This window comes from Heterodontus francisci, chromosome 6 (genome assembly GCF_036365525.1).
Source record: "Heterodontus francisci isolate sHetFra1 chromosome 6, sHetFra1.hap1, whole genome shotgun sequence".
Classification (NCBI taxonomy): domain Eukaryota; kingdom Metazoa; phylum Chordata; class Chondrichthyes; order Heterodontiformes; family Heterodontidae; genus Heterodontus; species Heterodontus francisci.
The window spans coordinates 64,747,000-64,765,308 of NC_090376.1; the positions used below are offsets into that span (position 1 = coordinate 64,747,000).

An 18,309-nucleotide genomic window follows, 5' to 3' on the forward strand; every position below is an offset into this window, starting at 1 on the left:
CAAAGTCGCACAAGCCTCAGAAAAAAATTCTCCTCATCTCTGTCCTAAAAGAGTGACCCCTAATTTTAAAACAGTGCCCCCTAGTTCTGGACTCTTCCACAAGAGGAAACATCCTTTCCACATCCACCTTCAGGATCTTGTACTTCAGTCAAGTCTCCCCTCGCTCTTCTAAACTCCAGTGAAAATAAGCCCAGTTTGTGCAACTTTTCCTTATAAATCAACCCACTCATTCCAGGTATCTATCTAGTAAACGTCCTCTGAACCGCCTCCAACGCATTTACGTCCTTCCCTAAATAAGGAGACCCAAAACTGCACACAGTCTTAGAGATGTGGGGCTGAATTTTACACTGCCCCAGTGGGTTTAATGGTGGTGTGGAGGCGGCGTAAAATTGAGTGGGAGGTCTACCTGCCCTGCTGCCGCCTCTGGTCAACTTTACGGCTGGTGGGGCGGGGAGGAGGAAACGGCCTTAATGGCCCTCACCCGCCTCCACGGGTATTTTGAAATTTTGAAAAATTAACACCAACGCGTCTACCTCATTAGCCTTTTAGCCTCTTTTAAGGCCCTAGGATGAAGCCCATCAGGACCCAGGGACTTGGCAGTCCACAGCTCTGTCAGTTTGCTCGCTACTATTTGTCTGGTGATTGTAATTTCACCAAGTTCCTCTCTTCCTTCCACTTTTTGATTTACAGCTATTACGGGAATGTTTTTTGTATCCTCTATAGTGAAGGCAGAAGCAAAATAGTTGTTCATTTCATCTGCCATTTCCTTATCTACTATTCACTCCCCATTCACACACTCTAGAGGACCAACACTCAGTTTACTTACTCTTTTCCTTTTTAAATACCTGTAGAAACTCTTGCTATCTGCTTTTACATTTCTAGCTAGCTTCCTGTCGTACTCTAATTTCGTCCTCCTCTTCTTTTCGTCATTCTCTGCTGCTCTTTATATTCTGATCAATCATCTGACCTGCAACTCCTCTTTGTGCAATGATATGCTTTTTCCTTAAGTTTGACGCTTTCCTTAACTTCTTTAGTTAACCAAGAATGGTGGGTCCTCCCCTTAGAATTTTTCTTTATAGTAGGAACGTACTTATTCTGAGTATTTTAACTTTACAAGTAGATGAATAGTATACGAAACCAAGGACGTTATGTTAAACCTTTTATAAATCACTGGTTAGACCTCAGCTAAAGAATTTCATCCAATTCTGGGCAGTACAGTTAAAGAATGCCGAGGCCCTTTTTTTTAAAAAAAAAAAAGGGTGTAAAGGAGATTTGCCAAAATGGTACCAGGGTTGCTGAACTTCAGTTATATAAAGCTTGGAGAAACTGTGATTATCCTTTGGGCAGGAAAAGTTACAGGGGAATTTGATCGAGGTGATCCAAATTAATGAGGGGGGATGAGGAGAAACAATCAATCAATCTGGAATGCACCGCCTAAAGGGTGATGGAAGGAGATTCAAGAATAACTTTTTCAAAAGGGATTTGAATGTATACTTGAGCAGCAAAAATTTGTAGGGCCGCGGTTGGGGTGGGGGAGGAGGGGAATTAATTGGATAGCTCTTTCAAAGATCTGGTGCAGGTATGATGGGCTGAATGGCCTTAATTAAACAAATCCTTGTTGATTTCACAAGAATCAGTTCAAAGAATGCATTCCTAATTGGGTTGTCTGTTTTAAAGATTAGAAATCTTTCATTGCATAGTCTTGTGTAGAGGTTTATTGCCTGATGTACTTGTTAAAATTATGGACAATTATGTTGTCTCATGTTCATATTTATCAATTAAAATGAGTTAATAGAGTTCATATAGTTACACAAAGGATGTGATTGCTGTGGTTTGTTACACCTATAATGTTGGCAATTTTTTTTTTGTTCTGAAATGGATAACTAACTTATTTGCAACCCTGTATTCTCGCCTTTCCAAAGAGAACTTTCCGCTGAAATGTGCAGTTGTGTATTGACTCTGCCATGTGTTTTACTGCATTGTACTAGGCAGACTGGAAATGGACAAGCACATTTCAGGCTGTGGTTCTGATCTATGCAGTTAATGTTGCAAGGTACAAAGAATACTTTGCTAGTGATAGCACTTTTGAGTTTGTGTGACAACTTAATTTTGTGTCTCTGGAACTTCTATAGCTGCGTAACTAACTGGATTATTGCTTTTATGTATTAAGTTTAAAATGGATAAAATTAACAATGTACCCTTGTTTATTACTACTGCCCCTACGAGTCCTGGTAAATAGTTGCTCAACCTTTTAAAGAACAGTTGAAGTTCTATATCTGTTTAGTTGATCCTTTATTCAACCTATAGAAGTACAGTCTGTTTGATTTTTATTGCTCTTTTTCTCTTCACTGCACCATAAAGGGTTCAGTATATATTTTGTCCAGTGACTTTAACTCCTGGAGAAATCTGGGATCTAGGCTTGTGTATGATTTTTAAAAGTCATCAGCTAAACAATTCTTCTGTAGAGGACTGCCACTTTCTTTAACAATCAGGCCATACTATTTTCACACCAAAGTATGGGACTGCTTATATTATGTATACAATGAATTAGAAATACTCCTTGTGAATTCAGTAATTGTATTGGGAAGAATTCCATAGGGGTAATCAGCTAAGCTCTTGTCATTGCACTACTTGATTTTTATGTGCTATGTTATGGAAGTAGTCAGATGCTGCCTGCCAGATCCTTTTGTCCAGCTTTATCGGATTAAGTGCAGATTGCTGATTTCAATTAATTAGTTTCATTTGGAGGTGAAATGAACTGTTAAAATAGGTTTTGTACAAATTAATGTGATTAAATTAAGAGGTGGATAAAGAGCCCAGCTGCAGCCCTTTAAACTTTAAATTTAAGAATCTGAGATGACAACTGCTCAGTTTTCAGAACAATATACATCTGTTGATATGGCTGATAAATTAAAAACTTTGCCAATGGCAGCTGCATTTCTATAGTCATGTGCAGAAAAACTGTCTTGCAGTGCTTTACAGTAAAGGAAAAATTCTGAGCAGCAAGAAGGGAAAGGAATAAAAACAAAAAAAATGCTGGAAATACTTGGAACATGCAGCATCTGTGGAGAGAGAAACAAAGTTAACATGAACTCTTACTCTTTCTACAGATGTTGCCTGACTTGAGTATTCCCAGCATTTTCTGTTTTTTATTTCAGCTTTCCAGCATCTGCAGTCTTTTGCTTGTGTATTGGGAAGATAAAAGAAATGGCAGGGGTTGGGAGGGAGGAAAAGAGAGACTTTTGAAATGAGGACGGAGGTGGCAAGGCAGAGAGATTGAGATAGATTTCCTGTTTAGAGTGGAGCAGCCACCAGTGGTAGCTGAGGGAACCAGAGGTAAATCGGTGGTGGGATGTTCAAAGGATGCATTTGAAATGCAGGTCTAGGGGAGGTCATTGGGATGGGGTGGAGTGAAACCATGGAGAATAGAAAGAAATCATTTTGATGCATGGAAAGATACTGGAGTCAGTATAACAATGGGCAGTGGGGGGATTGTGGGAGAATGGGATTTTATGTAGCTAAGTTGTAGCTTGTAAAGGCAGGGATGCTTGCAAAAACTTGGAATATCGAACCTCAATTTTTTTCCCCCCATTCTTTTAGCCATATCAGCGGATGTATTTGGTGGCAATCTGTTCGTTTGAGGTGGTTATTTACCGAGCTTTAATTTCAGCATTTTTCTTTTGTTAGGTCAAAATTTTTGATTTTTAAAATTTGTGTGGCGCCTACATTGTTTTCCTGTTCTATTCATTCAAGTGAATGAAAGATTGCTGTCTTTGAGCACAAGATAAGGGAGGACAGTGCTAGAAAATAAAAACTTTTCATTCAGCATCAGGTTCTCCCAGACTAACTGAAAAGCAAACAAATCTCTACCAATTTCTCTGCCTTTGCAACAGTGGAGGAAAGATGGGGTGGAAATGGACACACTTTGCAATTAAAAGAAACATCTTGGAAATGGATCAAACTTGGGGGAAGAAGTTGAGTTTGGGTCTGAGTACGCAGGGGAATAATCTGACCGGCAAAGACCAACTGATCCATCAAGCCAAAACTATTCCAACATGCTGCAACTGCTAAATGCACAGTTAACACTGCTATCAATCATTATAATTTCCTGGGGTAAGCCAAATAACAGGAAAAATCTGACTGCCATAAAAATCTGTGGGCAATTCCTCTTCAACCCCTGACCGCAATCAAGGAAGGTCTGGGAGACCATTGACTTATATGACCAAGTCTCAATTAACCTACCTACCTTCTATAACTTGATGTCTTCCACTAGTAGGAACTTGCCTGCAGCAAATTGTTATGAAACCATTATGGACCATTGACTGGAACTTCAACTTTCTCTTTTTAAAAGTTTTATTACTGAGAATTATGCCACAAGATTTTGTGTTTTAAACAAAACTTTACTGTACAAAAGTTAAAAGTAAAAAAAAAACTACTAACTTAACACTACAATTTGGAAACACATACTTTAACCTTTAAAATGTTAACAACATGAAACGCATACTTTAAATTCTAAATCTCAACAGAACACTCCTATTTGACATTTACTTCCACCCCAACAGTTCCCTTATACATTACAGGATCTTGGCGGTTTGGTCACTTTTCTCCTGGGACCAATTCAAAGTGTACCACAACTCTTAGGAACTCACTTTGATTTTCTTTAATCTTTCAGGTCTCCAGGGGATTCTCCCTCTAGCATCCGGCTAGGCAGATCGTCCACTACTCTTCCAACACCTCCGAATCTAGACTTCCCAGCTTGAGCATGGACCTTACTCAAAGCAGAAACACCCCTAGTTCCCAGTGGCCTCTTTGCTCCTGAACCCAGCTGCTACCAAAGCCAACTGCCTGTCTGTCACCAAGCACCCAGATAAAAACCTAAAACCTGATCAGAAGGCATTCCTTGCATTATCTATCTCCACAGGATGTGATACACGTGGGATGTCCCAGATAGCAAATTAAGCTTATTACCTCCAACTCCCAAAACATCTGATTTCTGATACCCCCATGAATAATTGATATTTTGAACAATGACAGAGCAATCTTCGAGACTTTCTGGTTCCAATTCCCAACTAATTGAGCCTATCTACTGCTTTCTGACTCCCACCTCTCTTATCTCTATCACTTGTGGAGAAATCTCTGAACTTTAAATCTTGGGTGGTCTGCAACCTTTTGAAGTTCTTACAGCTATACATGTAATTCCCAAAAACTAAAATGATGAACCAGGTGATCGTAACAAAATCCCCTGTCTCCACATGTTCTGGCAGTGTGTCTGGGGTTGACGACTTGCCCCCAAAAAAGTACTTCTGGACATGTCGCCTAACCATTTTTTAATGAATAATACTAATGCCTCTTGGCGCTCCCCTGCTTATCTAGCTTACATAATTTGTCTACTTGTACAGAATATAATTTCTTAATTACTTAAAAGACCTAAATCATAACCCACAAAGTTTATTTTTCCTGACTAAACTACCCCTGTTCCCTGAGCCTATCCTGATGACTAGACTAAGTATCAGAGTTCCAATACCATGCCCCCCCCCCTCCCAAAACTAAGTGAGAAACTGGTCACATATGAATTAGGAGCAGGAGTAAGCCCCTCAAGCCTGCTTCGCCATTCAACAAAATTATGGCTTATCTGATTGTAACCTCAACACATTCCTGCCTAGCCCTAATAACTTTTCATCCCCTTGCTTATCAAAAATCTATCCACCTCTGTCTTAAAAATATTCAGCGACTCTGCTTCCCCTGCCCTTTGAGGAAGAGAGTTCCAAAGACTCTGAGAGAAAAAATTTATCCTCATCAGTTTAAATTGGTGACCCTTTTTTTTTTTTAAAACCGTGACTTCTAGTTCTAGATTCTCCCACAAGAGGAAACATCCTTCCCACATCCACCTTGTCAAAACCCCTCAGGATCTTATGTTTAACTTAATTAGCCTCTTACTCTTCTAAACTCCAGCAGGTACAAGCCAAACCTGCCCATTCCAGGTGCTAGCCTAGTAAACCTTCTCTGAACTGCTTCCAATGCATTCACATCCTTCCTTAAATAAGAAGACCAATACTGTGCGCAGTACTTCTGATGTGATCTCGCCAAAGCCTGAAGCAAAGCCTCCCTATTTTTGTATTCAATTCCCCTTGCAATAAACTATAACATTCTATTAGCTTTCCTAATTACTTGCTATACCGACATACTAGCCTTCTGTGATTCAAGCACTAAGACACCCAGATCCCTCTGCATCTGAACTCTGCAATTTTTCACCATTTAGATAATCTGCCTTTTTAAAAAATTCTTCCTGCCAGAATGGACAATTTCACATTTTCCCTCATTATACTCCATTTGCCAGATTTTTGCCCACTCACTTAACCTGTCTATATCCCTTTGTAGCCTCCTTATGTTCTCTTCACAACTTGCTTTCCTACCTATCTTTGTATCATCAGCAAATTTAGCAACCATACCTTTGGTCCCTATAAATTGTAAAAAGTTGAGGCTCCAACACTGAACCCTGTGGCACACCACTCGTTACATCTTGCCAACCAGAAAATGACCCATTTATGCCTACTGTGTTTGCTGTTAGTTAGCCAATCTTCTATCCATGCCAATATGTGACCCCCTACATTGTGAGCTTTTATTTTCCACAATAACCTTTGATGCAGCACCTTATCAAATGCCTTCTGAAAATCTAAGTACAGTACGTCCACCGGTTCCCCTTTATCTACAGCACATGTTACTTCAAAGAACTCCAATAAATTGGCTAAACGTGATCTCCCTTTCACAAGAGTATAGAAACATAGAAAGCAAGGAGTAGGTCATTCGGCCCTTCGAGCCTGCTCTGCCATTCATTATGATCATGGCTGATCATCCAACTCAGTAACCTGTTCCTGCTTTCGCACCATACCCTTTGATCCCTTTAGACCCAAGAGCTATATCTAACTCCTTCTTGAAAACATACAACGTTTTGGCCTCAACTGCTTTCTGTGGTAGCGAATTCTATAGGCTCACTACTCTCTGGTTGAAGTAATTTCTCCTCATCTCAGTCCTGAAAGGTTTACCCCATATCCTTAGACTATGACCCCTGGTTCTGGACTCCCCCACCATCGGGAACATCCTTCCTGCATCTACCCTGTCAAGTCCTGTTAGAATTTTATAGGTTTCTATGAGATCCCCCCCCTCACTCTTCTGAACTCCAGCGAATATAATCCTAACCGACTCAATCTCTCATACATCAGTCCTGCCATCCCAGGATTCAGTCTGATAAACCTTCACTGCACTCCCTCTATAGCAAGAACATCCTTCCTCAGATAAGCAGACCAAAACTGTGCACAATATTCCAGGTGTGGCCTCACCAAGGCCCTGTATAGTAGCAGCAAGACATCCCTGCTTCTGTACTCTAATCCTTTCTCTATGAAGGCCAACATACCATTTGCCTTTTTTACTGCCTGTTGCACCTGCATGCTTTCCTTTAGCGACTGGTGTGTGAGAACACCCAGATCTCGTTGCATATTCCCCTCTCTCAGTTTATAGCCATTCAAATAATCTGCCTTCGTGTTTTTGCTACCAAAGTGGATAATCTCACATTTATCCGCAATATGTTGACTCTGCCTGATTATCTTGAATTTTTCTAAGTTCCCTGCTACAATGTCTTTAATAGGTCATAGCGAACATGTGAGAAGCTATGTTAAGCGAACTGGCCTGTAGTTTCCTGCTTTCTGTCTCCTTCCCTTTTTGAATAAAGGAGTTATATTGGCTATTTTATAATCTAATGGAATCTTCCCAGAATCTAGGGAAAATTAAAACTAACGCATCAACTATCTCTCTAGCCACTTCTTTTAGTCCATCAGGACCTGGGGACTAAAGGCCTGCTACCCAACCCGAACCTGATGGGACCCGGCAACATGTGGTCGGGTCCGGCTTTTGGGCTCGGGTCTGGGTCAGTCCGGGTTGGACACACACAGTGTTAATTTGAAATTAACTTGAAAGGTTATTTAAAAAGATGACGATTGGAGCCACGAGGTCAGTAATTTCATAGTCAACTAGTTAAACAGAAACCCATGATGTTGTGCCCAGACAGGTTATGCCATGCTGTACCAGTATCTGTATTGCTTAAAATAAACACAGAAATTGCTCGAAGGCTCAGAAAATATCATTGTACATTACCTAGACACCTGATTTACAGGTTGAAATACTTGCTGCAAGTTTATCTAGTGAGCAGCTGAGATGCAGAGACCAGGAAGGTCCTGAGCGATTATTATAAAATAGACAATATTTATATGCAAAATATAAAATGATCACTGTCAGGTCTCTAGTCTACACTATGTGCTTTGTGTGTAGACTAGAGTACTGACAGTGATCATTTTATATTTTTATATCTTTTATAATTAATCACTCAGGACCTTCTTGGTCTCTGCATCTCAGCTGCTCACTGGATAAACTTGCAGCAAGTATTTAAAAGTGAAAAACTGATTCGGAATCGGAAGGTAGGTATAGTGAACATTCCGGTGGTCAGGTCGGGCTGAAGTCTGATGTGGTTCTGTCTGGTTCTGGTTCGGGTTGGGTTTTTTTTTTTCAGACCTGAGCAGGCCTTTACCAGGGACTTGTCAGTCTGCAGCTCCAACAGTTTGCTCAGTACCACTTCCTTGGTGATTGTAATTTTCTTGAGTTCCTCCTCCCTTCCATATCCTGATTTACAGCTATTTCCCTGATCTTTTTTGTATCCTCAATAGTTAAGACCGATGCAAAATACCTGTTCAATTCATCTGCCCTCTTCTTTTCCATTATGAATTCCACAGACTTTCTTTCTAAAGGACTGGCACTCACTTTAACTCTATAGAAACTCTTACTATCTGTTTTTATATTTCGAGCTAGCTTTCTCTTGTACTCTAATTTTTTTTCCCACCTTATTAATCTTTGTCGTTCTTTGCTTTTTATATTCTGTCCTATCTTCTGCCCTGCCACCCATCTTTGCGCAATTATATGCTTTTTATTTTAAGTTTGATACTATCTTTAACTTTTTTAGTTAACCACAGCTAGTGTATCCTCCCCTTGGAATTTTTCTTTCTCGTTGGAATATATTCTATGTATTCTGATATCCCCTTAAATGTCTGCCACTGCATCTCTATTGAGCTATCCCTTAACCTAATTTGCCAGTTCACTTTAGCTAGCTCTGCTTTCATACGCTTATAATTGCCCTTATTTAAGTTTAAAATACTGGTCTTAGACCCACTCTTCTCTCCCTTAATGTAACAATGTAGAATTCGATTATATTCTGATCGCTGCTGCCTAGGGGCGTCTTTGCTTTGCGGTCATTAATTAATCCTATCTAATTTCACAATACCAGGTCTAGTATAGCCTGCTGTCTGGTTGGCTCCAGAATGTGCTGTTCTAAGGAATGATCCTGAAAACATTCTAAGAACTCCTCATCTAGGATACCTTTGCCCATCTGATTTTTCCAGTCTACATGTAGGTTAAAATCCCCCATGATTATCGCTGTACCTTTCTGACAAGTTCCCATTATTTCTTCCTTTATACCCCGTCCTTCCATGTGGTTCCTGTTCGGGGGCCTGTACGCCACTACCACAAGTGACTTCTTGCCTTTATCATTTCTCATCTCGATCCAAACCGCTTCTACATCCTGGTCTCCTGAACTTGGGTCATCCCTCTCTATTGTGCTAATATCATTAATTAACAGAGCCACCCCTCCACCTTTACTTAGCTTCCTGCCCTTCCTAAATGTCATGTACCCTTCAAAATTCAGGTCCCAATCTGTCATCCTACAGCCATGTCTCTGTAATGGCTATCAGATTGTACTTATTTATTTCTATTTGCACTATCAGTTCATTGGTTTTGTTTTGAATGCTACGTGCATTCAGATACAGAGCCTTTAGTTTTGTCCTTTTTATTTTTGTAACCTCTAGCCTTATCTGCTGATTTACTCTTAGATTTGTACTCTCTATCCCTTCCTGTCACTGTCTATCATTTCCCATATTAATACCTTTGTCTTGCCTTTGCCTCTACTCTTTGATATACCACATCTTCCCAAATTTAATCCCTTGCCCCCACTATTTAGATTACAAACCCTCTCTGCTTCCCTTGTTATGTGGCTCATTAGAACACGGTTCAGGTGTAGACCGTCCCAACAGTACAGCCCCCACTTTCCCCCATACTGGTGCCAGTGCCCCACAAATTGGAACTCACTTCTGCCACACTAGTCTTTTGAGCCACACATTAATTTCTCAAATCTTATTTTTCCGTGGCTCAGGTAATAATCCAGACATTATTACCTTTGCGATTCTGCTTTATTTGGCACCTAGATCCTCATACTGACTATGCAGAACCCCTTTCCTTGTCCTGCCTATGTCGTTGGTACCTATATGGACCTGATGACTGGATCCTCCCCCTTCCACTGTAAGTTCCTCTCTAGCCCTGAGCAGATGTCCCGAACCCTGGCACCAGGCAGGGGAAACAGTCTTCTGGACTCTTGCTCTTGGCTACAGCGAACTGTCTATCCCCCAATTATACTGTCCTCTACTACCACTACATTTCCTATTGACTCCCCCTGCTTGAATGGCTTCCTGCACCATGGTGCCATGGTCAGTTTGTTCATCCACGCTGCAGCCCTCGCTCTCATCCATACAAGCTGAAAGAACCTCAAACGTGTTGGACAATCGCAAGGCCTGAGGCTCCTTCACTTTTGCCTTCTCGATCCCTTTACCTGCCTCACTCACAGTCACACTCCCTGTCCCTGACCACTGACCAAATCAAAAGACACATTCGTATGGGATGTGACTGCCTTCCGGAACAAAGTGTCCGGGTAACTTTCCCCCTGCCTGGTGCATTGCAGTGTCTGTAGCTCGGCTCCAGCTCATCTACTCTGTGCCGATGCCCCTCGAGCTGCAGACACTTCTGCAGATCTGATTGCCGTGGTTCATGCTGGCGTCCACCAGCTCCCACATATTGCAGCTGTAACATATCACCTGCCCTGGCGTCATTATTATGTTTTAAATATTTAATTAACTATTTGATTGTCTGGCGCGTGTTTCCTATTGAGCTTTACTATTAGTAAATAAACCTTCCAATTACTAAAATTACCAGAATTTTTGAAAGGTAAATGAGAAACTCACCAGCTACCTGTAATCTAGATATGCCCATACCATGACTTTGTACTTCTAGTTTTTATATTTAATTCACCTAACAATAGAAAACTATAGCAACCTATTCATATTTGTTGCAGTCATGTGATACTGGCCTTGGACCTTCTGTTTTTATTAACTATGACTCCGAAGACCTATTTTGTTCCTACGCTACAGCATTGAATTGGCTTCTGTATGTTTGTTTATATATACTGACCATACACTGGCCCAAATGCAGCACTCTGAATTTGTCTAAATTTGAAAGCCATTTGTCACACTTGAGTCCATTTCCCAGATCTGTCTAGATCCATCTGCAGACTAATTCTTTTGTCTAAGATTTCTCTTTGCCACATGGACCTTGATGATATCAGCAAACTTGTGGACCATTCCCTCAATGTCTTCAATGATCTGGATGAAGACAGTAAAGCTAACGTGGATCCTGGATGCACTCTACTAGTGACTGCTCTCCACACGGAGTTACTATCATTATTACTGGCCCTCTCTGCGAATGCAGCTGATTCACTATCTAACCTAAAATCTGCTTGTCCATTCTCCAAGAGTTAATCCTACTTGGCAATCTTCTGTGTGACACTTTATCAAGGCTTTTTAAAAATGAAGATACACAATGTCTACCAAACTTCTTAAAAAGATTGATTAATTAAAGACAGGATTTCCTATTCCAGTATCATGCTGTGATTCTCTAACTCTGCTCTTTCTGCATGGTTGTACAATGCATCTCTAATAAAGCAAAATATTGTTGATGCTGGAAATATGAAATGAATAGAAAAAGTTGGACGTACTCAGCAGGTCAGACGACGTCTGCAGAGGAAGAGTTGACGTTTCAAGTCGATGTTTTCTGATAATGTCAATTGTCTCTCTAATTTCTAGCAAATAGTCTGTAAACCAAAGCTACAGTTTCCTGGATAGAACAGCATGCAGTAGTTTGTCACCCTTGGGATTTAGCTTGTGGTGGTGGAAGCATGATAGGTGCTGACGGGGAACCTAAGAGGCTGACTTAAGTTTTGATAACATTTAAATTGGTAGAAATTTTGGTTCATCCTAGTCTTGATGTCGATGGGCAGTTCCCAAGTATAATGTCTTGGAATTGATAAGGTAGAGAGATAAAGCTCAGTGTCAGTGCTACTGGAAGCTGTCCTTGTACTTCTAATTTATGTTGTAGCGTGCAAATGAGGGGATGGAGGATGTAGCTTTATGGCCCACTGTATGTGATGATACAGCCATAGGAGGAAGGACAGTGATATAATGTTGACGTTATAACAGAGTTTGGAACCACAAGAAAGCAGTGTCAGAGTTGAACTGCAGAGGATGCAATATTATGAATGCACAGGACAAGTTGAAGGATGCGGAGCAATAGCCTCATGATCCAGCACACTCTTCACTCTACCATTACCATCAAGCGAAGGGATCAACCCTGGTACAATGAGCAGTGCAAAATTGAAGTCCTTGGGAATTGGAAAAAACTGTCCTTTGATTGGAGTCATGTGTAGCACAAAGGAAGATGGTTGTGGTTGGAGGTCAATCATCTCAGTCCCAGGACATCACTCAGGATAGTGTTCCATGCCCAACAATTTTCAGCTGCTTCATCAAACACCTTCCCTCCATCATAAGGTCAGAAGTCAGGATGGTTGCTGATTGTACAGCAAACAGCATATTTGCATCTCCTCTGATAATGAAGCAATCCATGCCTGCATGCAACAAGACCTGGACAATATTGATGCTTGGGCTGATAAGTGGCAAGTAACATTCATGCCACATAAGTGCCAGGCATGAAAATCTCCAGTACGAAAAGTCTAATTGCCTCCCCTTGACATTCAAAGATATTACTATCGTTGAAGCCTCCATCCTGGAGGTCACCATTGACCAGATACTTAACTGGACCAGCCATATAAATATTGTGGCTCCAAGACCAGGTTAGAGGCTGGGAGTTCTGTGGCAACTAACTCACCTTCTGATTCACAAATTTGGCAACTATCACCAAGGCACAATTCAGGAGTGTGATGGAATACTCTCCACTTGTTGGATGAGTGCAGCTACAACAACACTAGCTCAACAGCATCCAGGACAAAACAACCTGCTTGATTAGCACCCCATCCACCACCTTCAACATTTACTCCCTCCACCACTGGCACACAGTGGCAGAAGTGTGTACCATCTACAAGATGCACTGCAGCAATTCACCAAGGCTCCTTTTGACAGCAGCTTCCAAACTTGTGACCTCTACTTACCACCTAAAGGACAAGGGCAGCAGGCTCATGGAAACACCACCACTTGTAAGTTCCCCTCTGTGTCATGCATCATCCTGATTTGGAAGTATATCACTGTTCCTTCACTGTCACAGGGCCAAAATCCTAGAACTCCCTCCCTAACAGCACTGTTGATGTACCTACACCACATGGACTGCAGCAGTTCAAGAGGGCCAAAAATGACTGAAAATTGTCACAGCAGCAAGTTGAGCCATGCTTTACCAACATTTGCCAAACAAATCACTTCAAATATGGGAAATAGGTTGGGGGATGAGTGGGTTGGGGAAGAGGGAAGGAAGGTGCAAGACACTTTGGATTTAGAGGGTGGTGAATCAGACTATTCTAGGGAATAGGGGATTAGTGTGGGGAGGGGAAAAAAGGAAAATTGGATAAATATTTAAGAAAGATGGGCTGCATAATCTTGTGGACTTTTTAAAATTCCAGTGAACAATTCTAGTTTGTCAGCTTCTGCTGATAAATCTGCAAAATCCTTGTGATTCAGAAACCTATATTTAATATACAAAAGCATCAATAATCCTTGGATGATAACTTGGAGTGTCTGAGAATTGTCGGCAAAAATGTTTTCAGTAATCATGGATAAATCTCAGACTAAAAGGAGTCATCTTCGAGCAACTGCCTATCTGCTCCCAGAAATGACTGGTCATGCTTGGCCTTTCAGTCATTGTCAATTGGTGCTGACAGATACCCTTTTGTATTATTCAATCAGTGATCATATATGTGGTGAGATGGAGAAGCCTGCAGCAGTTAAAGATGCAAATGAGGATTCAAGGGCTTTTGTTGCAGACGACATCGACTTTAATATGTAATGTGAGGATACTAAGTGTGAAAGTTACTTCTACTGTAGCAATACCAAAAACCATCATTGTTGCAGATAGAAGTCATATGGCTGGAATTTTTTTATTTTTTGCGTCCCTGCCCAATACATTTTAGGGAATCTGCCTGTAATTCTCCACCATAATGCCAACCATATCACCAAGACGTTAATGGTTGCACTGGGAGAATCTAGATATCCAAGCAGGCAAAAATACTTTGGGCTGCATTCTAAGAGACCGCCACTGAAGTAGGCAGCAGACACCCCGCGCCACAGAGCCATAGAAAACAGAAAATAGGACCAGGAGTAGGCCATTTGGCCTTTTGGGCCTGCTCCACCATTCAAAAAAGATCATGGCTGATTGTCTAATTCAGTACCCTGTTCCTGCTTTTTCCCCATATCCCTTGATCCCTTTGGCATTAAGAAATATATCTAATTCCTTGAATATATTTAATGATTTGGCCTCTATTGCCTTCTGCGGTAGAGAATTCCACAGGTTCACAACCCTCTGAGTGAAGAAATTTCTCCTCATCTCGGTTCTAAATGGCATATCCTGAGACTGTGACCACTGGTTCTGGACTCCCCAGCCATCGGGAACATCCTCCCTGCATCTAGCCTGTCTAGTCCTGTTAGAGGATTTTATAGAAACTTATAAAATTCACTCATTCTTCTAAACTCTAATGAATATAGTCGACCCAATCTCTCCTCATACGTCAATCCTACCATCCCAGGAATCAGCATAGTAAATCATCTTTGCACTCCCTCCATGGCAAGAACATCCTCAGGTAAGGAGACCAAAACTGGACACAATACTCCAGATGTGGTCTCACCAAGGCCCTGTATAACTGCAGTAAGACATCCTTGCTCCTGTACTCAAATCCTCTTGCTATGAAGGCCAACATTGCCATTCGCCTACTTAATTGCTTGCTGCATCTGGATGCTTGCTTTCAGCGACTGGTGTACAAAGACACCCAGGTCTCGTTGCACCTCCCCCTTTCCCAATCTATCACCGTTCAGATAATCTGCCTTTCTGTTTTTACAACCAAAGTGGATAACCTCCCATTTATCGACATTATACTGCATCTGCCATGCATTTGCCCACTCATCCAACTTGTCCAAACGTGGCAGCTCATTTGCATTGTTGCGGCGCCTGCCGGCAACCCCCCCTCCCCTCCCCCCCGGGAAGTTCAATGACTAAATAAAAATTGAATTATCACTAAATGCCCTCCCAATGGCATTTCTAAATATTCCTGCCCTTTCCCCCCCAGAATTTGCTTATTAACAATTTGACCTCCTTCCCCACCCCCATCCCCCCGGCCCAGGTGGCGCGTCACATTTCCCCGAACGAGGATTTGAAGGCGCGGTATTGTTGGCCGCCCGAATGAAGATTGGTGCGGCAATCAAGGAGGCGATAGGACCCTCATTAAATCAAATGTGTAAGTTAGTTTACGTATGTAAATGGAGACCCTGTTGCCGAGTGGCAGGGCAGCTGCCACAAGGCCTTGCCGCAGACATCGGCACCGGGCCTGTCGCCGTCAGAATCAGTGGCAGGCATCTGCCGCACTGATCTTCATTGCCCCCCCTCCCGCCAACGTTTTCGATGGCGGAGGGGCTTTAAAATCCAGCCCTTTGTGTATGCTAAGCCAGAGTTTCCTCCCTCTCCCTACCTCGTGCGTGTGCATGCCCTTGCCCCGCCCCCACCCAAAAAAATGGCGGTTTTAGTAAAAAGAAACTGCGTGGCGTACCATTTTGGGTAAAACGGGTTCATCTGGATAATGTTTATAATACAAATCTCACTTCCTATCTAAATACACTATTTGAATAAAGATTCTAGGAGTACATCACAATTCTTTTATTGACAAAGCACCTGGTAGCACATATCTGCCAGAAGTATAACATTTTTCAAATGAAGACTTTTTTTTAAACAGTGTTAGTGTCACCTAATGGCAAGAATGGCAGTGTCACAATTTACTGGAGATGGGCTTTGGAGAAAAAAAAAGTGTTGGCTGGCTAGAGTTAGTTTTTTTTTCTTCTGAAATGTTTCACTCTCATATGCAAGCAAAAAAACATCTTGAGAACTGGACTTAAATGTTTACAAGATGTTCTGACATTTTAACATTTGTCTGGAAATAACTTGAGCTAGCAGTTCATACAGAAATAATTTTTTTCTGCTACAGGCCAGTACCAACTTTTACTCGACTAATAATTCAGTCATTTTTGTGTTTTTTTTTAGAATGTAATGAATTATCCAGTAATTCTATTAAACAACTTTGAATTAAGCTGATTGAACAGATACACTCATTTGCTATCTGGGTCAAATGGACACCAGCCGCATGTCCGGTGGTATTTTGCTGATAAAATTCTTTTTGAGGAGTGAAGATACAGCCTCTAATACAATCTACACTTGTCAGGAGCCTTGGGAATGGGAAAAGATTGAAATATTGCCTGTAATTAAATGTGTGAATTAAAACTTCTATTCACAATAGTGCAGGTACTATAATTATGAGCAAATGCTTACCATCCAGGCATCATGTTTGCTGCAAGGCATTAGGGACATGGTAATTGTAACTCATTAATTTCTTTTTTCCTTTATATTTTCCATTTCAGGAATGTTTGTGACTGCTGCAGGAATTTCCCAGCGTGCACCAGTTCACTGGTCAGAGAATGTGATGGGAGCAGCTGTGTGTTTTCCTTACGTGGTAGCACTGGATGAGGAATTTGTTACTGTTCACAGCATGCTCGACCAGCAACAGAAACAGACCATTCCATTCAGAGACGGTCACATACTACAAGACTTTGAAGGTAATTCAGATGAGGTACCTTTGACTTGCTTGAGAATAGTTATTTTAGTATTAAATTTCTATAACTTGCTTCAAAAATGTGTGTCTTTACAAACTTGCATCTAATTTTCAAAAACATGAAGAAAATTGGGGGTAATTTTCTGCTCCATATCTTATCTCTGTCCAATCAAATGTCATAGGCTAGACAAGCCTACTTGGCAAGTGGCATAGTTTTTTATTTTAACTTCTCTTGAAGTTTTATTTACATTTTTGTGTGTTTGGATTCATTGTCACAGTTTCAAAATAAAATTTGAGTTTTGTAAAGTTTAAAGTATTGATTGCTTGGGGAAATTGTGATATGACAGACATTACTTAGCATTATTAAAAGAGCAGGCAGTAAGAATTTATGTACTTGTATTAGTCTGGAAGTGGGAATGGTTAACTTTGTAAATCAGTAGTGTAGGTTGAATAAACTTCTTACTCCATATGTAAGAACTTCACGCCATGTAATAGTTTCAAATGATATTAGGTACCATTGGTGACGAAGCCTTCAGTTACCTTAGCCTGATTCTCTGAAACTCATTATTTATTCTTTTAAAAGCCTTTTAAAACACATTTTCTCCAACAAGCAGTCATTTAATTTACCTCTTTCCCCACAAAGGGAAAGTAAAGTGCCATAGGATATTTTCCTACTTGACAGAAGTTGTTCAATGAATGGACTTGCCTGAGTAATGTTTGGGTGTCCATATCAACTTATGTCATAGTAATAAACTAAAACAATACTTTAAAAGGATGAGTACAGATGAGATATGCTAGTACAATAACTTGTTTTAAGTGCGTGTGAGGAAATACAGATGAGGGAGGCCTTTGGTCCATCTAGCTGATCAAATTATCTGAAGAACAGATTAAATATTTACCTTCCGTGTTCTATCCAGGAGGCCATTCAGTATTAATCACCTTCTGCAGAAGTGCTCCCTGACATGATGCCTGCACTTGCTTTTTTGCACCCGTGTCTCTGTTTCCTTCAGTCATGGTTTGTTTTGTAATCATACTCTGGATTCACTTTTTTTTGATCCCACTTAATACCAGAGGAGCAAGTAACAGCAGAAAATGAAGCAATACAAATCAGTCTGTCTCTTTCTCAGCATTTTCTGTTTTAGCTCAAATCTTTAGTTTGACCTTAGATTTCCAGATTAGATCAGAATGAGTTACATTTTCTCTTAATTGAACAGTACAAGCCATGACATAAATGTTGCTTAATTATTTGTGTTCACTTGTGCTTTTGGCAGTATATCAGCTGAATTTATAAATTT

At 40.9% G+C, this 18,309-nt stretch overlaps 1 protein-coding gene across 3 annotated transcripts in view; it reads left to right on the plus strand.

The window, feature by feature from the left end:
* The window catches only part of tgfbrap1 (transforming growth factor, beta receptor associated protein 1), a 76,402-nt gene that overhangs the window by 18,580 nt on the left and 39,513 nt on the right, over nucleotides 1-18,309 (plus strand). For all 3 annotated transcript variants that reach the window (XM_068033818.1, XM_068033820.1, XM_068033819.1), the window contains exon 3: nucleotides 16,824-17,018. In XM_068033818.1, the coding sequence (XP_067889919.1) occupies nucleotides 16,824-17,018 (195 nt within the window). The remainder of the gene's footprint in view (nucleotides 1-16,823; nucleotides 17,019-18,309) is intronic.